Source organism: Chiloscyllium punctatum, chromosome 15 (assembly GCF_047496795.1).
Source record: "Chiloscyllium punctatum isolate Juve2018m chromosome 15, sChiPun1.3, whole genome shotgun sequence".
NCBI lineage: Eukaryota > Metazoa > Chordata > Chondrichthyes > Orectolobiformes > Hemiscylliidae > Chiloscyllium > Chiloscyllium punctatum.
This window is the reverse complement of record NC_092753.1, coordinates 2,882,980-2,908,723: the sequence shown is the minus strand read 5'-3', so window position 1 is coordinate 2,908,723 and position 25,744 is coordinate 2,882,980. Positions and strand designations below refer to the sequence as shown.

At 39.3% G+C, this 25,744-nt stretch overlaps 1 protein-coding gene across 5 annotated transcripts in view; it reads right to left on the bottom strand.

The window, feature by feature from the left end:
- sh3kbp1 (SH3-domain kinase binding protein 1) overlaps nucleotides 1-25,744 on the bottom strand; it is a 168,189-nt gene that overhangs the window by 88,406 nt on the left and 54,039 nt on the right. For all 5 annotated transcript variants that reach the window (XM_072584472.1, XM_072584470.1, XM_072584475.1 and 2 more), the window contains one exon: nucleotides 18,347-18,470. In XM_072584472.1, coding sequence (XP_072440573.1) covers nucleotides 18,347-18,470 — 124 coding nt within the window. The remainder of the gene's footprint in view (nucleotides 1-18,346; nucleotides 18,471-25,744) is intronic.

Sequence of the window (25,744 nt, the reverse complement as noted above, 5' to 3'; positions counted from 1 at the left end):
TTTTGATTTTAATGCACATACAAAAACTCGAACAGAATCCAAACACACTGTATGTAACAAACAGTAAAAAAGGACTTAATCAAAAGATGCAACATGAACAGAATATATATCAAATCTTGCAAGTGACAATTTATCACTATAAACATCCCAGAAGTTGTCAGATAAGCAAGATGCCAATGGGAGAAAACCTCTTGTAACAGTTTCGACCATGAGAAACAAGGTATTTGACAAACGAATGCATCTGAAGGGAGATAAGTCACCAAAACCTGTTGATTTATATCAAAATAGTGTGACTGCAGGGATAGTGGATGCATTGGTTGATATATTCCATAACTTACTGAATTCCAGGAGTGTTCCAGAGAATTGGAAACTCACTGGGATGGTATAAGGGGTAATGTATTAGCATGGATTGAGAATTGATTAAAACATTCAAGTCAGAGTCAAGATTAATGGGTCTTTCTCAGGTTGGAAAAAACATATATTGGAGTGCTACAATACTCAGTCCTAACCCTCAATTATTTACTATCTATATTAAACGAGCTGAAGGAGGGAGGCAGAGCATAATTTAACCAAATTTGTAAATGATACAAAAATAGGTGGGAGAGAATGTTGGATTGAGGACACAGTCTGTAAGAGGATAGAAGTTGGTTGAGCAAAAATTTGAGGAGTAGAGTTTAACCTAGGAAAAAGTGTGAGGTTATGTACTTTCATAGGAAGAATCAAAAGACAGACAATTTAAATTGAAACGGACATCAAAATGCAGCATATGGGGGTCTGGGGATTGCTTTTGCATGAAATACAAAAAGTTACCATGCAAATGCAGCAATTAATTAAAAAGGCAAACTGAATTTTGGCTCTTATTGCTAGGGGTTTCAAGTTTTTAAAAAAAAGGAAGTTTTACTACAACTGTCCAAGGTGTTGGTTTACTATAGTTTTGGTCCTGATAAGATATACTTAAGAAAGGATATACTTGCATTGATAGCAGTTCAAGACACATTCACTAGGTTGATTCCTGGGTTGAAGAGGTTGACGAATGACGAACAGTTAATCATGTTAGTCCTTTATTCATTAGAGCGCAGGAGAATAAGAATAAGCTTATTGAAAAATACAACATTCCAAGGCCTTGACAGGGTAAAAATTGAGAAATCTCAAACTAGGGGTTAGGGAATGAGGGTTTATTCATTTATAACTATGATGTGAAGAGATTTCTTCTGAGTAATGAGTGCCTGAAACACACTATTCCAAAGAGTTGTGGAGCCTTGATAATTTAAAGAGGATATACAGTACATAAATTTTGAAGTATTGGGAATTGAGGGCTATGAGGGGCAAAGACAAAAGAAGAGCTAAGGCCTGGGACAGATTTGCTATGTCCTTTTAAAGTAGGGCATGTTTAAGGGGCTGAATGGTTTATTCCTGCTCTTATTTCTTATGTAAATCACTAAACATGCAGATATTTGAATATGGAAACCACACAAAGACATGCTTTTAGCTTGAATTTTAAATCAAATTGATAGCATTCTTCAACTTCCATCTTCTAGTTCTCCATTAAACTGTCAAATACCACAGCTTTTGAGAAGACCAATTAGTTAATACTTTAATCTCAGTACTACATCAGCAGATTTCTGTTAGCACACCAGTTTTGAGATGTGAAGTAATATATGCAGTCTCTCTTTCTCTCTTGCGGTTCTCCTACCACCCTCCCACCAAACCTCTTCTCCATGCCAAACACCATTTTAATTTCAATTGTTTACAGCAAAATCTAACACTTGACGCGATGGATAGCTCATTTTAAAAATATGAAGCCCACTTTTGGAGTTCTGCCTTTTTTCCCCTTCAGCTTTAAGAGTAAGGATAGTTTAAAAATAATATTAACTGAAATATAATCCAAATGAACATTCATAGTGAGGGGTTCATGCTCCACCTAGACACATTGCTTGTTTCGATGATACTCTTTTGCACTTCGCACCACAAAGTCGTGTCATTTAACCTCTGTTGCCCTCCACCCTACTTCAAATCTTTGCTTTTGATGACTCTGTCCCCTTCACTATATCACTTGCTCAAAAATGCATATACATTACATATTTAGATATTATATTTTCATCTTCCTTCAGCTCTCATGGAGGGACATTTTGGCCCGAAACATCAATTTTGTTTCCTTACACTGCCTGAGCTGCTGAGTATTTGCAACATTTTTGTATTATTTCAGATTTCCACTATTCACAGTATTTTAATCTGGTATGAATGAAATCAGGAATTTTTTTTTTACGGATACTGGAAACCTTAAACTCTGATCCAAAAAAAACTTGCAAGGTGAGGTCAGTTGAAATTTTCTGGACAGACATCAGATTTTTTTTTGGATAAAACTCTTAAAAGGATATAGATCAAAGGCAAGTAAGTGGAGAAGTAGTATAGGTCAGGTAAAAACCAATGACTGCAGATGCTGGAAACCAGATTTTGGATAAGTGGTGCTGGAAGAGCATAGCAGTTCAGGCAGCATCCGAGGAGCAGCAATTTTGCTGCTAATCCAAAAAAAAGTAGTATAGGTCAGTCATGTCATGATATCTGTGAATTAGGAGATCTAACGGAACAGGATATAATTCATGTTTATCGTTTAGTTGACTAAGACCAAACAGGTCCCTAATCATTGTTAAACTACATAATCATCACAAGTGTATCATTGAAAAGAAAGCCAATTTGTATTTAAAATAGGAATGTCAGCAGAATGATTCCCAGAGGCCACATGTCTTCGCTAGTAGATTCAGCTGCTATAGGCTGTAGGTTTCCTCGCTGAGCTGTAGGTTTGATATCCAGACGTTTCATTACCTGGCTAGGTAACATCATCAGTGGCGACTTCCAAGTGAAGCGAAGCTGTTGTCTCCTGCTTTCTATTTATATCTTTCTCCTGGATGGGGTTCCTGAGGTTTGTGGTGATGTCATTTCCTGTTCGTTTTCTGAGGGGTTGATAGATGGCATCTAGATCTGTGTGTTCGTTTATGGCGTTGTGGTTGGAGTGCCAGGCCTCTTGGAATTCTCTGGCATGTCTTTGCTTAGCCTGTCCCAGGATAGATGTGTTGGCCCAGTCGAAATGGTGGTTTTTTTCATCCGTGTGTTGGGCTGAGGGAGAAATGGTCATGTCTTTTTGTGGCTAGCTGGTGTTTGTGTATCCTGGTGGCTAACTTTCTTCCTGTTTGTCCTACGTAGTGTTTGTGGCAGTCCTTGCATGGAATTTTGTAGATGACGTTGGTTTTGGCCATGGGTTGTACTGGGTCTTTTGAGTTTGTTAGTTTTTGTTGGAGTGTATTGGTGGGTTTGTATGCTACTACGATTCTGAGGGGTCTTAGTAGTCTGGCTGTCATTTCTGAAACTTCTTTGATGTATGGTAAGGTGGTTAGGGTTTCTGGCTGTGTTTGGTCTGCTTATCGCGGTTTGTTCTTGAGGAATCTGCGGACTGTATTTTTTGACTATCCGTTCTTCTTGAATACGTTGTATAGGTGGTTCAGCTGTTATAAGAATATGATTTGCACTGAACTCAAATAATCACATGGGACCTTTAGAAATTCAATGAAAATTTCCAGGGCAAACATTGACAATGGCTTTCTTGGAGATGTGAACAGAATTTATTTTATAACAAAACCATGACAGGATGAAGGCCATCCAAGATAATGGCTGAAACAATTAAAACTTTAATTATCTTGAATAAAAGACAAGAACTGGGCCTGTAATTGATACCTGGGCTAACCTAACACCTAACATGGAAGCATGATTCAACAGGTTGTCATAGCACGCATTTTTAAATTTTGAACTACATAGAAATGTGGCTGTGGGCAACCATTTTATGCAGAAATCTAAGAAGGATCATCTGAGCACTAGAGAAACAGGCAGAGGTATACTATACAAGACCTCTAGTATTTTCAAGCACCACAAACTACAGTGCCATAACAGATAAATCAAAAGGACCAGTCACTCACTCCCAGGGCCTGTATTCTCAGTCGATCTTTGGAAGCAACCTCCAACCATTCAAATACAAAAGCTGTCACATTTGCTGAATCGGACTTAATGTTTCAACCCCTACACCTTGGAAATAGTTGGGCCACAAGGACTGTACTGTATGATTCTATGAACAATTTAACAACATCTGTGCTTATGCAAAAATGGCAGATGCAACTGAAAGAACCTCCACTAGACTAGGACTCTAATTCATGTGCATTAATGCCAATATCTTTAAGTAATTTATAACTTACTTCCTTTCCTATCTTTTTTGGACGCGCGTGCACGAATGTGTCTTATAAACCAATCAGCTCCTCCCTGCCAAAATCAAATATTTTGGCGAATTGACCATTCCCAATGAAGACCATGACTGCAAATCGCAAAACAGCATATCCATTATTAGACATAATTGCACTACTGAACAATGTTCACTAAATAAGCATGAAGAATGCAGAGGATTATTTTGATAATCAATTTGGAATGGTCAGTCAGGAACTGCAGCAAATTGCATATTCTGGTGCAATATGGTGCACTTACATGTACTGGAAGTCACATACAGTAATATACAGGGTCTTGTTCTCTGCAGAGAGAAGCAAAGCTACAAACACTATTCCAACAAAATAGGTGACAACCACTCGCTGGTATGTTACTCAAGGCCTTGACAAATCAGAATAAACATGCTTAGTTTAAAATTTAAGCAAAGTATGGCAGTTAATTGTCACTCATCACTCACTGATGCATTCGCCATAGCAACACTTCTACCAGAATCTACTTGGCAAAAAAAGTACTCTCCTCACATACTGTGCAAGTGTTGTTTTCCTTTTATTTTGGTATTTCTTGAGGAATTGTCCTGATGACTGCAACATCAAATGCTTCAAGAAAACATCACATTTTCAGAAATGCTCTTTTCTCATTCTTTTAAATTATTCCAAACAGTTTGCTTATCCTTTTACTATACATATATGGTGTATTACCTGCTAACCATGAAGAAATATATCATTAGTTTTATTTAAGAAACAGAAAAAGAATGGAGAATCAACTTCCACACGTTGACTTAAAATTGTATTTTTACTGAGTAGTCACAGCTGGACGAAAGCTTAAAGGTGGTGAATTTAGGGGGTTATTGTTTCTTTTGAGAAACCAGTAAACTTGTACAAATCTCTTACACCACAATGATAATAATCATAGTTTTGCCATCTCCAGGATGGCACGGTGACCAAAGTGATGCACAAGTCTTCTCCCTCACAAAGCAAAAGAGAAAGTGTATTTCAAGTTGCAAAACACTGGAATAGATTTATTTAGGATGTCAGTCAGCATGGACAAGTTTGACCGAAGTGTCTGTTTTCATGCTGTACATCTGTGTCCCTATGAATGCCCCTTCAACACAACACTTCATTATCAATGTCTAGAGGTTTAACTGCCATCCTAACTCCGGTCTTTTGCAGTCAGTACCTCCAAAGGCGACCAGCTAGATTTCCTGCTTCGAAAAAGGGTAACATATGATAAATTGGAAGGAGATTAAAAGTTTAAGTAAACGAAAAAGGAAGTTCCACATTTCCTTTATTATTTTTCGGAATGCCTGTTTGGGATCAGTAACCATAAAGTGAAGCACTGTGTCCAAATATTGCGCCAGGTAAAACCGGGATTTTTCACAATAGTGTTGACATGACGATAATTTTGAACTATTGTATCAACTATATGACTCTAATTTTAAACGTTCTGAGCACATTTGAATAGTATCACATACAGATTTACAGTAACCAGTTTAACAAAGCATTACACATATCAACCCTTCAATTCATTTGGAGCATGTTGTAAGAACATTTTTATTTTAGCAGATGGGTTTTAAGCCTAAGAAACTTTCACAAACACTGCTGCTGGCAACAACTTCAATATACTACATTTAATAAATTATTCCTTGCGCTGGAGTTAAATGGTGCAGCAAAAGCTTGATTCAACATTGAATCTAATCGACAGAATTCCTTTAATAAAGGAAAAATACTGCAGATGCTGAAAATCTAAAACAAACACAAAGGATGCTAGAAAAACTCTGGAAGCATCTGTGGACACAGAAACAAGAGTTAAAGTTAATGAAACCCTAGCACATGGAGGAAGGAGGTGGTGTGGTCCAAGAAAATATCAGAAGGCATTTGTAACAACAGTGATTTTATGGAGAAGTTTAATTTCTCTATGCCCTCAAAACGTGTTGAACAATTTTATATTATAATTAGTTATATCAAGGCTGAAACCAGATGAATAATATGCAAGGCTGACTGTTCATGAACAGCTGCTTCGACAGCATTGGTACTTACCCAACAGAAAACCTGAGTGAATTAGTTTTGAGAAATAATTGCATTTACATGTATGGGGGTGTCAGGTTCACTTGTGCTCCTCTACAAAGGAAAAGGATTGAAATTGTAGTTGTTGGGTTAACCAGCGAATAATTGTATCAAGAACCTCTGCAATAAATGTTCATAAAAATGTGTTTAAAGATGACTTCCAAAGGTAACATTTGCTATCCAGTTCTTTCAAATAAAACTTGGTGGTAGTGAGTGATTGGGCAACAGTTAAGGTTGAAAACCAAGGAAAAAGAATTAGACAAAACTAAAATCCTACATACAATTATAGAAAGTGGCAGAAAGCGCATTTAAATTTTCTATCTTCTTCTTAGTTGAAACCAAATGATCAGTGGAATAATGAAATGGACACGTAACATTCAGGAGACGATTCAGGTGCAATTCAAAGTATCATTAAGTGGGAACATTCACAAAGCAAAGTGGGAGTCTTCAAGTAGCATGATTAAATAAATTCAGAGGAACAGGGTGAAGCCAACAATGGAGTCATATGGAGCTTCATCCTCTGAAACTGGTTATGAAATAGTTCATTTAACTATGCAGCACACACTTCAGTACTATGTAGGAGACATTGCTTAATGTTATCTTTATTCATGAAGTTGTCAAGAACACATGGTTAGTAAACATGTATGTGGGTAGCTACATCCACAGAAGGAGAAAAGAGAGAATTTGTGTGTGGAGCCAGAGAAAATGGGTGAAGTACTCTTTGCAATTCACCGAGAAGGACATGGATGATTAGTGATACTAGGGAAGGTATATTGATAGCATGTTGATGGTATTGGGGGTCTTGAAAAACATTAAGGAAGATAAGGCCTGATGGGATCTGTCCCAAGATTCTGAGGAAGGCAAGGGAGATTTCTCGGGCCTTCACAGAGATCTTTGTATCCCTTTTAGCCACAGGGGAGGTCCCAGAAGATGGAGAATAACTAATGTTGTTCCATTTTTTTTTTTAAAAAGAGGAAAACGGGGATAATCTAGGAAATTTTATGCTGGTAAGCCTTACATCAGTGGTAAGGAAATTAATGGAGAAGATTCTTACTGACAGGATTTACTTGCATTTGGAAAAGATTGGACTTGTTCGGTATAATCAGCATGGCCTAATGCAGTGGAGGTCTTGTCTCAAATTTGACTGCTTTTTTTTTTGAGGAAGAGACAAAGATGATTGGTGAGCACAGGGCAGTGGATGTTATCCACATGGACTTTACTAAAGCATTGACAAGGTCCCTTAAAGTAGGCTGGTCCAAAAGAGTACATCACATGGTGAGTTAAGCTGGATTGAAAATTGGCTTGCTCAGAGAACATGGTGGGGTTACTGTGGCGGAGTGTTTTTGTGACTGCAGGTTTGTGGCCAGCAGTGTTCCACAAAGATCGGTGCTGAGACTTCTTATTTATAATTCACCTCAGGGGATCTCCCACTTACAGCTTCCAACCTCAGTTTGGGAACCCTGCACCGCCTGATTGTAGTCCTACCCAAGATCCACAAGCCTGACTATCCCGGTCGACCTATCGTCTCAGCCTTCTCCTGCCCCACCGAACTCATCTCCACATACCTCGATACTGTCCTATCCCCCCTGGTCCAGGAACTCCCCACATACGTTCAGAACACCACATATGCCCTCCAGCTCCCCAAAGACTTCTGTTTCCCTGGGCCCCAATGCTTCATCTTCACCATGGCATCCAGCCCTTCTACACTTCCATTCGCCATGGCCAGGGCCTCCAGGCCCTCAGTTTCTTCCTCTCCCAATGTCCCCACCAGTACCCTTCCACTGACACTCTTATTAGTTTGGCTGAACTGGTCCTCACCCTCAATTTCTCCTTCCAATCCTCCCACTTCCTCCAGACGAAAGGGGTAGCCATGGGTACCCACATGGGCCCCAGCTATGCCTATCTCTTTGTCGATTATGTAGAACAGTCATCTTTCAGAGTTACACCAGCACCACTCCCCACCTCTTCCTCGGTTACATTGACGACTGCATCGGCGCCACCTCATGCTCCCACGAGGTCAAACAGTTCATCAACTTCACCAACACATTCCACCCTGACCTTAAGTTCATCTGGACAATCTCTGACACCTCCATCCCCTTGCTAGACCTCTCCACCCAAGAGTCCCAACCCAACACTGACATTTTTGACAAACCCACCGACTCCCATAGCTACCTGGATTACACCTCCTCCTACCCTACCTCCTGCAAAAATGCTAACCCGTATTCCCAAATCCTCCGTCTCTGCCGCATCTGCTCCCAAAAGGGCCAGTTCCACCAGAGAACACACCAGATGGCCTCCTTCTTTAAAAACCGAAGCTTCCCCTCCCATGTGGTTGAAGATGCCCTCCAACAGGTCTCATCCATGTCCTGCACCTCCGCCCCTCAAACCCCACTCCTCCAACCGCAACAAGGACAGATCCCAACCCCCACTCTCCTGGTCCTCACCTTTCACACCTCCACACAAATCGCATCATCCGCTGACATTTCCGCCACTTACAAATGGACCCCACCACCAGGGATATTACCCTCCCACCCATATCCACTTTCCACAAAGACCGTTCCCCCCCCCCGCGACCTAGTCAGATCCACGCCTCCCAACAACCCACCCTCCCCTCCTGGCACCTTCCCCTGCCACCGCAGGAATTGTAAAACCTGTGCCCACACCTCCCCCTTACCTCCATCCAACGCCCCAAAAGGAGCCTTCCACATCCATCAAAGATTCACTTGCACTGCCACACGTCATTTATTGTATCCGTTGCTCCCGATGCAGTCTCCTCTATATTAGGGAGACTGGATGCCTTCTCGCAGAGCGCTTTAGAGAACATCTCCGCGACACCCGCACCAACCAACCCTGTGGCTCAACTCCCCCTCCCACTCAGCCAAGGACATGCAGATCCTGGGCCTGCTATGGAGGGAAGAACGCCTTATCTTCTGTCTTGGAACACTTCAACCCCAGGACATCAACGTGAACTTCACCGTTTTCCTCATTTCCCGTCCCCCATCTTACCCCACCTCCAACCTTCCAGTTCAGCAGCATCCTCCTGACCTGTCCATCTTCCTTCCCACCTACCCGCTCCACCCTCCTCTCCGACCTATCATCTTTACCCCGACTTCCATCCACCTATTGCACTCCCAGCTACCTTCTCCCCAGCCCCATCCCCTCCCATATATCTCTCAATCCCCCAGGCTCCCCAGCCTCATTCCTGATGAAGGGCTCCAGCCTGAAACATTGCTTTTCCTGCTCCTTGGATGCTGCCTGATGTGCTGTGCTTTTCAGCAACATACACTCAACAATGTTAAATAACAGCACATTCAAATGAACAGAATCAAAAGTAAAGGCCATTAAATATCCACAAAATAAGCACATAACTAAAATCTTCAAAGAGGCTATCATATAAATTGTCAAGAGGTCAGATTTTAACAGCTCACCAATTATTTTTACAACCGTTGAAGTTAATATTTCCTTTTCCTGATAAGCCAATAAAGATCAATGATACATTGCACCCCTTCACTGGATTGATGAGAAAACTGGAGAAAGCATTAAGGACTGAAATGCAAACACTCTTTTTTCCCAAAAAAAAGTTGTTTTCTCTTCCTTGGCCCCATTTTTTTTTGCAGCATTGATTCAAAGTATGTTCTCAGCCATCTGAATTACTATACCTTCTTATATTTCAACACCTATAGGTGGCACTAATGCAGTCAAGAAGAAATTTCACTTGCAAAGAACTGAGTTCTCTTTCAAGTCAGTTTTAATGAGATTGAAATCTCTAATTATTCTCATCAGTTATTCAAGCATCGAACACTGAAAGGAAGAACTGGATTATATTTAATGCAGAATTTATCTAATAATATATTTTAGATTTAATTCAATTTTATGACCAGAAATTGCTGCAAGAGAATTTCGGATTAAATTGATTAGAAATCCTTCCACTCCTTAACAGATCCTTACACAATAGCTATATAAATCACTCAGTTTGTCTCATAATCCAACAAGTATTGAATACCTTGTACTAATGAGACATGGGGAGGAAATCTCAGGAATCTTGTGAGCTAATGCTGGCTGAAATAGGCAGAAATGACACTATGATGAAAATGCAACACAGCATCCTGAAACAACTTACTTGCCATGGCTTTATCTGGTTGTTTCCAGAGCTATACTGTTACTTTTCTAATCATAAAATACAACCACAAAAGATTCAAGCCAAAAGTGAACTAAATCTCCAGTTTAAGTCTGGCTTATATCGTATAGAAAGTATATTCTGCGATATCTCAACTCTTATTTGATATCAATTACTGAATGTTATCTCAAGTTACTTTAAGCGTGATTTTATTCTTGGAAAACTGGGGGATATTTACTCACTTTAGAAATGGAAACCATATACATCCTCTGGAGACATGCCACATTAATATACCAATACTCTGCCCTGATGGAATTTTAGAATTTTCATCACAAATAAGCACTCATCTGCATCGATATATAGCATACAAAGAAAGAAAAGAATGAAACTAAAAGAAACAAACACCTTGCATTTATATAGTACCTTTCAGGTCTTGAGGTATTACACAACTGAACAATTATTTTCAAGTACAGTCATTCTTGCTTTGTAGGCAAAGGCAGCAGTGCAGAAAGAAAGTGCCACAAGTTGCAAATTAAAAGACAACAGGTCAGAGTCATAGAGATTTACAGCGCGGAAACAGACCCTTCAGTCCAACCCGTCAAATATCCCGATCCAAATCTAGTCCCACCTGCCAGCACCTGGCCAATATCCCTCCAAACCCTTCCTATTCACATACCCATCCAAATTCCTTTTAAATGTTGCAATTGTACTAGCCTCCACCACATCCTCTGCCAGCTCATTCTATACACATACCACCCTCTGCATGAAAAGGTTGCCCCTTGGGTCTCTTTTATATCTTTCCCCTCTCACCCTAAACCTATGCCCTCTAGTTCTGGACTCACCCCATCCCAGGGAAAAGACTTTGCCTATTTATCCTATCTATGCCCCTCATGATTTTATAAACCTGTGTAAATGTCAACCCTCAGCCTCCGACGCTCCAGGAAAAACAGCCCCAGCCTGTTCAGCCTCTACCTATACCTCAAATCCTCCAACCCTGGCAATATTCTTGTAAATCTTTTCTGAACCTTTTCAAGTTTCACAACATCTTCCCAATAGGAACAAAACTAGAATAACATGTAATATCCCAATAGTGGCCTAATCAATGTCCTGTACTGCCGCAACATGACCTTCCTACTCCTGTGTTCAATACTCTGACCAATAAAGGAAAGCATACCAAATGCATTCTTCATTATCCTATCTACCTGCGACTCCACTTTCAAGGAGCTATGAACCTGCACTCCAAGGTCTCTTTGTTCAGCAACACTCCCTAGGATCTTACCATTAAGTCCTGCTAAGATTTGCTCTCCCAAAAGTGATCTGATTTGGTCTTGCTTCAGGCATCAGTGCTGATCAAGCCATTTATGCTTTCAATGGGTTAATTTACAGCCATAAACAGACAGGCAGATAAGAACAAGAACAATAGAACACTCTCCTAATCTTTCAGCCTAGGTCACATGCTGAAACCACAGCCTGGAATTTGCACACATTTTTTAAACTTCCAATGAGCAAAGATGATACTGGCATTTGTGGCCTGTCATAATGGTAAACTAGAAGCAAATAAAAATGATTACCAAGTTAATAATTCAGAGGATAGATAGATTTTTTTATATATATATACACACACACACACACACACACACACTATTCCTATTATTTTAGAAGAATCAAGTGAAACATTAATCTTAAGCAATAACTAGTTATTTTTATCCCTAAAATAAAATAAACCTCTTTTACTATCAGCAACTGGTCCATTTTATTTAACAAGACAGAAATTATTTATTGCCAGGCATTAACACAGGTTTCTAGATCGTCTGAAACTATCCCCATTGACAGAGAAATCAAGAATTATAAGAGAATGATTTAAACTGAATGGCAAAAGATTTAGAACTGATGAGGAAACCTTTTGCTAGGGTCTGAAAGTCACTGCCTTTGAAACTGAAGAGGCAGATTTAAGTGTGGCAGTCAAAGGGACATGAATAACCACCCGAGGAGAAAATAAAATACAGAGCTAAAAGGCATAGAGATAGATGAAACTAACTGAGTTTTCTGGCAAACAGTTACAATGGGTTGAAAGACCTCCAACCATGCTGCAACCATTCTATAATTTTATTCACTGTAACAGCAGAAACGTCCAATTATCTTTTATTTCCAAGTTTCTTATCTCCATTTCTGCAGTCTATAAAGCAAATTTGTAAATGAAGTTGATTGCACATTAATTTGTTTGACCCGTCAATTTATTTGAAATAAGACTTTGTCCATTAAGATTTGTCAGTACTGTTGTTCACCTAAACTCCAACTTTCTCCAATCTTTGCTTTACAAATTACTCTCAGCTTTGATCCTTTCAGCTAAAGAAGGGTTACTGTCTCTGTGGATTTCCAAATGATCTTTGGAAAAGCAGAGATTTCATCTCTAATTTTCAAATCTGGGATCCAGAAAAGCATTTTACTATCACTTCTGAGATCTTAACATTCCTAGATTCTTTTGGCTGGATCCAAAGAAAAGGATAAAATGCACAGTCGCTTCCTTCCAAGCAACAGCTATTACAGCAATGAGTATTACGGACAGAGAAGTGGAATAAATAACTGTAATTAATCCAAGACTAAAGCCAAAAAAGTACTCCGCCCACTTCATTTCTGCAGGGCTGTACAGTCGTGTTCTCCTTACATGAGGAGGAATATAATTGCATTAGTAGTAGTTTAGAGAAGCTTCACTAGATTTGACTGCTGGAATAAACAGGTTTTCTTGTAAAGAAACAATTTAGCAGTTCATGTGTATACCCACCACAATTTGTAAGAATAAGTAGACAAATATACAAAATTCTGAGGGGGGCTTGATAGTAAAAGAATGTTTCTTTTTGGATATAATCTAGAACTAGTGGGCATACTTACAAAAAATGGGTTTCCCAATTAAGATTAAGATGAGAAGAAATTTCTTTTCTAAGAGCATCATCAGTTTTTGGAATTCTCCTTTACAGAAAGCAGTGGAGACTAGTCACTAAATATATTCAAGGGTGAATTAGATTTCTGATCAACACGTTGAGGGTTACGGGGTCAGCAAGATAAGTAGAATTAGGGACACAGTTAGGCCATTCATAACTTTGAAAGAACAGTGCAGCTAGCACAGTGAGCTAAATGACCTGGTCTAGCTCCTATTTCAGATGTTATTCACCATCAGCTAGGATATTGCATGCAGTTCTGACATCCACATTGTAGAAGGAATGTGACTGTACTGGAGTCTACCAGGGTGTTGCTTGGGCTGAAGAGTTTTAGCTATGAAGAGAAAATTTATTGACTACTGTTGTTTTACTTGGAGCAGAGAAGGCTGAGGGAGTACGTGATTATCAAATTATGTGGTGCAACAGACCAGGTAGACAGGACACTGAAGGGACCATGGACAACTGAAGCTTCCACAATTTGCCACACTGCACAGGAGGATAATATCAAATGCGAGCTTTCATAACATAATTTCCCTTTAGCCCTTTAGTTAAACCCCCTTTATTTTTAAAACAAGCACAATTATGTTTAGATAAAAATACTGTAAGCTTACTTCCCTTACCCAACTTTGCTTACTGAAAGCGCTTTATTATACTGACTCTAATTTTCAATTATTCCATAAAATACAGAACTGCAGATGTTGGAAATCTGGAACTAAAACAGAAATTGCTGGTCTAGCATCATCTGTGGAAGGAGAAACAGTTGACATTTCAAGTCCAGTGACCTTTCTTCACAATATTCCTGTTTCACAGTTAATTCCTTCTTCCAAAAGAATACACTTTCAACCCACCACTTACCTGAGATGACACTGTTTGATTTGCTTTCCCAATCAACAGTTCCCCTAAAGCTGCAGCTGTTACCCCCACTCTGAAATGTCACACATGCAATCCTGGGCCTCTTGCTTTCTCCCTCTTTCTGCTGTGTTGAAGAGGAAGTTAAAAAAAACACGAACATTTTCCAAACCAGGTTGTTCAGAAATGCAATGACACTCCTCTGGAGTAGCTGGGTCTTGAAACCTGGCCTCCTGGCTCAAAGTTAAGGACACTACAACTGCACAAGAGTTTTACACCAAAAAAAAAAGCAAATCTGTTCAGAGTTATAACACATTCTGGGGAAGTTTGGACTTGAACCTGGGCCTCCTGGCTCAGAGGTGGGGCCACTGCCACTATATCACAAGAGCCCTAACCACAAATTCTACAGTAGATTAGACAATACTATTTCAAATCAAGAGAAAATGAAATTATTCCTTTCTTGCTGAGTGCATGTATCTTATATCACGTATATTTACTAGACTCAACTGTCACAATCTTTCAGAAAAAAATAGAAAAATGAAATTCGCATTAATAGGTGCTCAATTTGGAGATTTAGCACATGGTTAGAGTACATTTTGAGCACAACAGAGGTGATTTCATCTCCACGTCAATAAAAAGTGTTTAAATTTTACTTTGTATTTCAGTCAACAACTCTTAACAGAAAGAAAGACCATTCTGCTGGTTTCCAACCAAACGCTCCCCAACTTGCTCCCCAAATAATATGGTCTCTTATACTTCTCTTCTGACCTGTTGCGTTGCTTCTCTCTATCTCATGTCATCTTCTTTACTTTCTCCAACTTGCCTCTGGCTTCTCCCTTTTGGATAGAGGTACAGATGACATTTTGTGGGAGGTCAAGGAGGATTTCCCAGCAGGTTCTTTTTCACTGCTCTCGTCAGTCACTGATTCTACACTCCAATTTCCTATTCTCTTTCTCATTATCTCTTACTTTCTAATCCCACCAAACTCCCACTATTCACCTGCTTAAAGAGTAGCTCAACCCTTGAATCTTTCCAATCACTTATTCTTGAGCATTTAGCCACAATCTTAAAGAAAGTGAGTAGCAAAAAGCCAAAAGCAGCTCAAGGACACCGAAGTAACTCCACAGAGACCAGTATCCCACCACCAAGTCACCCTTTGTTTACACATTTATAATACTTGAGACTGATCTGGCTTCCTCAGAACTAACTTGCAGAATGAACAGGTGGCTTGACACTCTTGTTCATATCTGTCAGCCAGGGCTCCCTGATTAGGGTTGTTAACCTGGTCCAATCAGGGAACTCTATTCTGGGGTTCACTTGACTAATTTTGTTACACTCATGACAGACATCACTATTTATTTCCTGTGCTGTCTTCTCAAATGGATGTGACTACTTTGAAGTGTCAATGTTTATCAGAAACCAATTAGAATAAGGAGAGGGCTTTCCTTCTCACACCTCCCTTTAAAAGTTGGCAATACAATAAATTCAAGAAGTACCAGTTATTGTCAACTTAAGTCAATTTTTTTTTCTCCTTTCATGACAATAGCAAGTCAGGTAATATTTTGACTCTCAATTCAGAATTTGCTCATTTTATGTATCACTGGGATACAGAATCCATCCTTTTCTTGTTTTCTTTATTTATACAGCATACAAATAAAAGATTAAGCACAACATACAAGCTTGATTAGAAGCCAAAAGGTATATCTCCCAGTAGATTAAATTTAATGCAGTTGAAATCTAAACAAGTTATGAACTAATGTACAAACAACATGAAAGCTTATTACATAAAATGTGCCATGGGATTTTACAAGAGGCAGGTGTTATGAAGTTGAAGGCGTGAACTCTACCTTTAAGAGTGTGTGAATGCTGTTCTGAACTGAGAGATTACAAGCACCTGAGTACATGACTAGTTGGCAGTCCCAACGAGTGCTGGAAAATTGCAAATACTTAACATTTGGCTGTGAAATGATACCTGAGTTTTAGTTGCTGTTTTGACAATTTGAATTTAACCAGTTTAAATTATGCTCCAGGATACTAAAACCCAATCGGGTTTGAATTTATTGTTTTCCCAACATCAAACCAATGAGATTATCCAATATTGAGGATTATAAATATAGTAATTTTGAAAATTAGTCAGAGAGCAACTGCCAAAGTATGAGAAACTCATGGAGAGTTAATTGCCCATCTAACATCCTGCCGTCAAAGAAATTAGAAAACATTCTCTATCAAAAGGTACCTTTTCATATGAAACATACTCACAGTAAAAAGAAAGAAGACAATCCAAGAAGAGAGAAGACATAGAAGATGACAGCAAATCTGTATTTTTGAAATTAAGTGATGCAATTTTAATAAGTGCCTTATTGGAACAGCATATTATTACAGAGTTGGAGACAGGTAGTAAGCAGTTAAGAGAAAGGGGGGCTTAGAGTTGTGAATAATTGTTGTTGAATGTTCACTTTTAGAGAAAAATAAATTTATGTTATTTTCTTCAAGTAGTGGAATTTGGGAGTTCTCACTCATTTAACAGATGATGAGGCAAGCTTTTCTGGTGTTTGGTTTAATTAACAGAGAGGTTCACCTCCTTGTCATAACACAAGGGAAAGGAAGAAGAAATCAAGGTCAGAATAGAAAGAGGCATCAACTCATGTAGACAACTAAGCAATGTGTGCAAAAGTTTCAGTGTAAAAGATGGATTTTAAGAATGCTTTTAAAAGCAGTCAGAGACTATCTAGTAGTAGCATTTAGAACAACAGTTACCAATGTAGCTGCATGCTCTAATGCATTATTCATATAACTTCACAATTGTATATGCCAGCAGCATTTAAAGTTTCAAAACAACTTCTAGAAATCAACAGTAATGCTATTGCACCCATCAATCTGGAATGCCTACAAGTGTGATTGGCAATAAACCCCAAATGAATTTTGATGAGGATAACAGACTTTTGACATTGGTCCCCACAGTAAACTAAATTAAGTAATTATGAACTTTTATCTGGCACAAATATAGTTTGAATTTTTTGTGGATTTGCTTGCAAACACTTCATTTTCATCAATATTGCAGGTTATGTATGGGTAGTTTTAAGGTAGGTATGACAGAAGGAAATGACATGAGACAAACAAGTATAGAAGGACATGGAATATTAGACAGCACAAAATTTGCAGCAATTGGAAGAAATCTTTGAGCATTTAAAAAAGAAATCCAGAAATGAGAGCAGAAAATGGCACAATAAACTGTTTCACACTTGAATACCATATTGTCCAATCTCAACGTATTTAAATGTCATCTGTATTTAACCTGGAAATAATATATGTATTTCCACCACCAAGTGGGGTGGCACGGTGCCTCAAAAGTTAGTACTGCTGCCTCACAACAGCCAGGGACCCAAGTTTGACTCCGCCCTCAGGTAACAGTCTGTGTGAAGTTTGAACATTCTCCCTGTCTGCATGGGTTTCCTCTGGACACTCTGGCTTCCTCCTACAGTCCAAAGATGTGCAAGTTAGGTGGACTGCCATGCTAAATTGCCCACAGTGTGCAGGGATTTGCTGGATAGGTGGATTAGCTATAGGAAATGCAGGGTTACAGAGATAGGGTAGGGGGATAGGTCTGGGTGGGATGCCCTTCGAAGGATCAGTGTGGGCTCGATGGGCCAAATGGCCTGCTTCCAAACTGTAGGTTTCGAAGAGGCTGTATCTATGCAGTAAAATAGATTGTTAGAATTATCCACAAGATTAGGATATATTCCTAAAAAATACATAAGATTGTTCAAATTGATCCTATCAGAAATGCAAGGCTTTCTCTTTCAGAAGATTTGTGATGCTTTTCTCATATGTTCTGGATTTTGCTTTAGATTTTGAAAAGTTAACTTTTCTTTAAAAAAAATTCCTGAATTATAAAAGACCATCACCTCAATGCAACAATAAAAAGGTTACCATTGGTACCCTCAATATCAACATGGTTCATTGCAAAACACATGGTTTTTCATTAAAATTGAATTCTTCAGCAACTATTCATGTTAAAATACTTGGTAGGATATGGTGTTTGTTATTTTAACAAATATTTCTCCTTGCGCAGGTGCCCTAATCAATGAAGGAAATAATTGTCTTTGACACAGACTTACCTTTTCTAGGACTTTTAAGAGTTGGATCACTTGAAGACAGCAGGCTGCCATTGGAGACATCATCTCCATGCATTTCTGTAGGTTTTACTGATTGGCTTTCTTTCTTCACATCCTTCTTTATTTCCTTTAAGGAAGAATAAAGAACATTTAATACCTGTGCTACACTTGCTACTATTCTTATTGAAACCAGTTGTGACAATAATAATTTGGGTACACCTTTAAACAAAAACTGAAGCAATTATTTTTCATAATTAGCCTTTATAGCAAGGATCCATCTGGAAGAAATTCATCCCAAAAAGTGAAAAACAATATTAGTAATTATTATTTTCAAACAGCTGGAATGGACAGTGGTCAGAAAGATCTAATAGGTGAATTCTGAAATTTACAATGACTCCCGAGGGCCTGCTCAACATTCACTAAAGATACAAGTCAAGAATGTAATGAACACTTTCCACTTGCTGTTAATACACATCTAACAATCCAAGAAGCTCATCATCATCCGAGGTAGAATATCCTACTTGTTCCATCACCTTAAATAGTCACATCCTTCACCATTGGCAGCAATGTGTACCATCTTCAAAATACAAAGACAAACTAACAAGACTTTCTCAACGTTAGTTAACAAAGCTCTTCCAAACTTGCTACCTCTATTACTTAAGACTGAGGAAGCAACTGCATAGGAACAACATCGTTTGCAAAGTGCCCCTCCAAGCCAAGGACCATTCTGACTTGGAACTATATAGCAGTTCCTCACAGGCAGTGGGTCAAAATCCTGAAACTAACAGCACTGTAGGTGTATATGACACTGGCTGCAGGGATTCAAGGTAATAGCTCAAAACTACCTTCTCAAAAGGTTCTTTGGATCAAAATATTATATACTTCGCAGATTCTAATTTAAGTGATTTTCTACTTCCACAAACCATACAATTACGGTTTACAATAGGATCATAGAAGCCCTACAGTGCGGAAACAGGCCCTTTGGCCCAATAAGTCCACACTGACCCTCCGAAGAGTAACCCACCCAGACCCATTCCCCTACCCTATTACTCTATATTTACCCCGACTAATACACCTAAACTATACATCCCTAAATACAATGGACAATTTAGCATACCAATTCACCTAGCCTGCACATCCTTGGACTGTGGGAGGAAACTGGAGCACCTGGAGGAAACCCACACAGACATAGGAAGAATGTGCAAACTTCACACAGTCACCAAAGGTTGGAATCAAATCCTGGACCCTGGCGCTGTGAGGCAACATTGCTAACCACTAAGCCACCAGCATAAGCTCTATGCATAGTCACAAGGTAAATATGCAAATGTTGCATATCAGGACATTGCAAACAATCACTGCTCTCCAACACCAAGCTGCCAACCCAGCAAGACTGGAACCTTTATGCTAGTTTAGATCTAGAATTAAGCTACCAATTTAACAAAAACATGAATGCCAATAGATGTGATCATGGTATTGATAATCAAAGACAATCAGATCAAGGAAAACAATATTATATCTTCCATTCATTATAGAAATATACTGAAGTTTCATTGGTAGAGTCCCTGCATATTCAGTACAGGTGTTATCTGTCAGAATTTATTTGCCAGGGTGTCATGTGCTGCAGTTAAAAGAAGAAAAATGTTCAGAGTACAGCAAACCAATCTGAAAGCAGAAGAGGTCCCTGATGATTTTGTGAAAGTCGCAGAGAATACAGATCGTTCTGCTATAATGCAACAGTTGTTCTCCTCTGCAACCTCGTGCTATAGAAAATCGCACTATGAGAAGCCGCTATAGAAAATTGCACTTTACAGAATGCCTAACAGAAGATTGCTATACGCATTCAGTAGAAAGTTTGCATTATCCAAACAGCGTCCACAATTTATTAATCACATTATAGCCAATTTGCGCTGGTGAAACACACATAGCAAAATGACTTGTATTAACATCTGCTCTTGTTGCTTCTGGAGCCTCTTACAATGAACTAAAGAATTCTTTCTCTCAGATTCTCATGGGATTGCAGCACAAGAGGTGTCACTGGACCTGAAATGTTAACTCTGCCCTGTGTTGGGGAAAAGGTCAAAATTATTTACTTAGTACATTTAACTTGGCTTCTTAAATTCTGAACCAGAGAAACTTGCATTGGCATGTCAATATCCATGGCAAAGAGGTATGTTCTTTTAAAATTTCAGAAAATGAATTATTCTTTAGTTGCACACAGACATTCTGTGCAAGTGGTGTTTTAAGGTTTCATGTAGGATTGATCTTGAGTAAACTTGTCAAACACACAAACTATTCACCTGCTTATGAACACAGTCATCATGGATTCCCTGCTTGCTGTGCCTCCAAAATGTGTTTTCTCATGTGACCCTATTTTAATCCCCCGTAAGGGCACAGGAATAGGAGTAGAGGAGATGGCAATTCATCTCCTCAAGCTTACCTCACCATTCAACAGGATCATGGCTGATCAGCCCCAGGCCTGAACTCATTTGCACAACTCCGCCTATTGTCAACTCCTTGATGTTTCAAAAACCTATTTCCCTCCTCTTTAAATACTTCCAAGAATCTAGCATGCAACTGTAACAGTATGGTACCCGATCAAAGCTACTGCTTTTAAGTTCATAAGTTATTCAGATAGTTAAGAGTTTACACTTCAGCGGATCACCTAGAAGGACTGGCAAGCAAAACAACCAAACTTCCAATTGCTGTGATATGCAAGAGTATAAATGCATTCACCCAAGTTTATTTTCCTTTTAGATTATCTATCTTGGCCTTAAAAGCATTCAACAAGGTAGTGTCAACTGCTTCACTGGGCAGAAAATTCCACAGATTTACACCCCTTTGGGTGAAGAAGTTCCTCTTCAACTCAGTCCTAAATCGGTTTCCTCTTATTTTGAGGCTATTGCCCTAGTTCTAGTTTCACGCACCAGTGGAAACAACTTCTCTGCTTCGATCGGATCTGTTCCCCTCATAATTTTATGTTTCCATAAGATCACACCCCACACACCCCCCCCCCCTCCATTCTTTTAAATTCCAGTGAGTATAGTCCTAGTCTTCTCAATCTCTCCTCATAAGGCAATCTTCTCAATTCCAGAATCAATTTCGTGAAACTCCTCTACACCCCCTCTCGTGCCAATCAACCCTCTCTCGTAAGGAGACCAAAACTGAACTCGAGGTGTGGCCTCACCAGCACCCTATACAGCTGCAGTATAACCTACCTATTTTAAAACTACATCCCTAGAGCAAAGAAAGACAATATTCCAATTTGTCTTCTTAATTACCTGCTCCAACTTCAAGTCAAACTTTTCTCATTCATACACAAGCATAGAACTATAGGAAGAGACTGAATAGATGGAGGCTTATTTTCCTGGAGCATCAGAGGCTGAGGGGTGACGTCATGTGGGCGGCACGGTGGCTCAGTGGTTAGTACTGCTGCCTCACAGTGCCAGGGACCCAGGTTTGATTCCAGCCTTGGGCAACTGTCTGTTTGGAGTTTGCACATTCTCCCCATGTCTATGTAGGTTTCCTCCCACAGTCCAGAGATGTGCAGGTTAGGTGAATTGGCCATGCTAAATTGCCCACAGCGTTTAGGAATGTGTAGGTTAGGTGCATTAGTCAGGGGAAAATGTAAAGTAATATGGTAGGGGGATGGGTCACTCTTTGGAGGGTCGGTGTGAACTTATTGGGCTGAAGGGCCTATTCCCACATAGTAGGGATTCTATGATGTATGATTCTTATAAAATCATGAGGGGCCTGGATAGGATAAATATACAAGGTCTTTTCCCTGGAGTTGGGGAGTCCAAAGCTAGAGGGCATAGGGTTAAGATGGGAGGGGGAAGAATTTGAGAGAGACGTAAGGGGCAACTTTTTGATGCAGAGCATGGCACAAGTAGCCAGCTTTGGCTGTTCCCTCGAATTTATGGCCTCTGCTTCCCTGGAGGTACCAACCAATTTGTGTCTGGCAGCTGCCCATTGTCTGTTAGCACCAACAGTGTAGTATTTCTGCTTGGAATGCATCCACCAGAGGCAGCAGGATGAGGGTTGCTGGCTGACTAGGATGAGGTTATCTGAAGGTGTGACTCCAACACTGGAGAAGCTTGACACCATCCATGACAGAGCCTGCTTGACTAGCACTATCAATAAACATTCACACTCTCCACCACAGATAGTCATCTATAAGGCGCACTGCAGAAATTCACCAAACTCTATTCCAGACCGACAGCCATGCAGACTGGCAAGAATAGCAGAAATGTGGGAATACCACCACCTGCAATTTTCCTTGCAAGCTACTCACCTTCCTGAATTGGAAATATATTGACATTCCTTCAGTGTTGCTGGGTTAAAATTCTGGAACTCACTACCAGACACCATTGTGGGACAACCTACACTTAAATGACTGCAGTAGTTCATAAAGGCCTTGAGAAGCCAGAATTGGCAGAATGGAATATTGATGGTACAGGAGTCATAGAGTCATACAGCATGGGAAAAGATCTTTCAGTCCAACTGGTACACTCTTACCATGTTCCCAAGCTAAACGAGTCCTATTGCCTGTTTTGTGGGCCCATATATCCCTCCAAACCTTACCTATTCATATACTTATGCAAATACCTTTGTTGTAACTGTACCTGCATCCAACAGTTCCTTTGGCAGTTCATTTCACACACAAACCACTCTTTGTGCCAAAAAAAAGAGTTGCCCCTCATGGCCTTTTTTTTTAAAAACTTTCTCCTCTCACCTAGTTTTGGACTCCTCTACCCTCTGGAAAAGACCCATTCACTTTATGTATTCCCCTCCATGATTTTATAACCTCTATAAGGTCAACTCTCCACCAGATTAAAGAAAGCACTAAGACCCTCACTACAGATGTGGTTATCTAGGGTCCAGTTCTCTCCACAGACTCTGATGTACACCATCTGCACTGTCTCTCCTATCTTACCTGGTTTCTTTTTTGTAATTAGTTAGGCTAACTTTAAAATGTTTAGCTGTAAATATATCTCCCTCCTGTGCTGTCATATCCTTAAGATTTTCCTTTTTATGTTGCTGCTCCACCACTCTTCTGCACACATTTTCGGGATTGCTCATGTTGTGCAACTTTGTTTCTTGGTTCTCTGCTATACTGTGCTTCAGTTGAATTCTTAGAGTTGATCTTTGGTACTTCGTGTTCTGATTCCCAGCTATATATTGCGCTTTTATAGCATCATGGGCATTGCCACACATCCTAGAATTTTAGCAAACAAAGTTTGACAAACCACATCACCAGATGGGAGGTCAGTAAGCTCAAACACTTTCAAGACTTGATGGAGCTTATAAAAAGGTGAGACAGGCAAGAGTGAGTTTTGCACCATGTTGGCCATGTTCCTGTTACCATTACGTTGCCATTGTAATATTTGGCAATTTCAGTTTCCTGTATTTTGATCAAGCTAAAAGTTGCAGAGTACTACTCTCAGTACTGCTTGAGGATGCTTCTAATGATTAGATTTCAGTTGGAAATAAAATGAACTATCATATAATTAGATGTTCACTGCAGGTTGCTGAAACTTTATCAAACAAATGAGGCTCTAATAGTGGCAAAATCATACTGGGGCTAATATAAACCAAAAAAAATCTGTTGTGATACAGGATAGATTTTTTTTGTTTGTTAAATTCACTTTGATTGTGAGATGTTATTTAGAGATTTATGAGATTGCTTTTCCAATTCAATCTTTTTGTGGTAATGTTTTTGTCTTTGAATTTGAAGGTTATGGTTGAAATCCCACTTGAGACTTGAGCACATACTTTATGTTAGCATTTCATTTAAGTACTGAAGGAGCGCTGCCCTTTCAGAGATTACTATCTTTCAACTGAGACTTTAACATGGTCTTCGACTTTAGTTGGTCATAAAAAGTCTCTTAACAATATTTAAAGAACAGGAGAACACTTTTCCTGGTCCACTGGCCATTTTTTTTAAAAAATAAATCAAACAATTGTCTCCAGAGTACATTTCATTGTTCTTTATGAATCAAATTGGTGAAATTGGTTCCCCTTCATTACTAACACTGACAAGCTTCAAAGCATCATTCATTGGCTAGGGTGCCTTCTGGCCATGTTCTGTGGTCATAAAAAATTGCATCATTGCAATTCATCTTATTTTCCTTCTTTCCAGTTTATTTAAATTTTGAATGGAAAGACTGACTGGTTGGTGCCTACTGGTTTACGAATAACCTAGATTATGGGCACTGCTCCCACAGCCCATGGTGAAACTTAGACATTTAATTTGATGAAAGATTTAATTCTACAACAGTGTGTTTGTGTCTAAAGCTGTTTTTCAATCAGAAAGACTGAAATTTTCTTGGCTCTTTTTCATTAACTGTAAAATGGGAAAGCACTTAGTGGATTTTTTAATATAAGATAGATGAACAAACGTGATTTTATAAAGTAATTTCACCATAAAAGTGTTTTGTAACATTCTGGACTGATTTGTTCGAAATCAGAAATGCTAATTCCTAACAACACAACCTCTCTGAAGTACTGTATTCAGTTTTTGCACCACACCTTGGTTGGGGTTCATTAACATTGGAAAAGAAATGCATGTTCTCCAGATTGATTCTGAGGCTTAAGAGGTTAAGTTAAACCACTTAAATGTGATGTTTATTTCCTTAAGTGTAGTACATTTGGAGAGGGGTGTGGTGTTGACTAATCTAATTGAGGTATTTAATATTTTTTATAAAGTACACTTAAGAGAATGTGGATTTTCTAACATAAGGACTTTTGATTTATTCAAGTATATTCATTGCAATTGTAAAAAAATTAAAGATCTTGCTTTATGCTGTGCATATGATCTTAAAATTATAAAGTTGGGCCTCTTGGCAGGGGAATCAGGGAACAGTTTTTCATTTGAAGGGTTGTAGAAATCTGCAGTTTTCACCCTCAAATTTTGGATACTGGGACTGTTGGAATTTGAGGTTGACTAGAGATATAAAAATTAAAAAGTGTGTTGGAGCCACACCTTCAGATAACCTCATCCCAGTCAGCCAGCAACCCTCATCCTGCTGCCGCTGGTGGGTGCATTCCAAGCAGAAATACCATGCTGTTGGTGCTAACAGACAATGGACAGCTGCCAGACACAAATTGGCTGGTACCTCCAGGGAAGCAGGGGCCATAAATTCAAGGGAACAGCTAAAGCAGGTTATTTGCAAACACTTAACTTTTGGCAGGCCCTCCACAATGAGGTGACACATCACTCCAGTGCTTTCTCTAGCTAAAAGAGCAAAGCTCAATTCCTAACATGAAAGTCCACCCACTTTTTCCACTGACTGATGGATCTAATAACCAGGGCTCACATCTTTAACAAAAGTACAAAAAGTTTCTTCATTCAGAGGGTATGAACCAACTCTCAAATCATGCCTACAACTAATATAGTGAGAT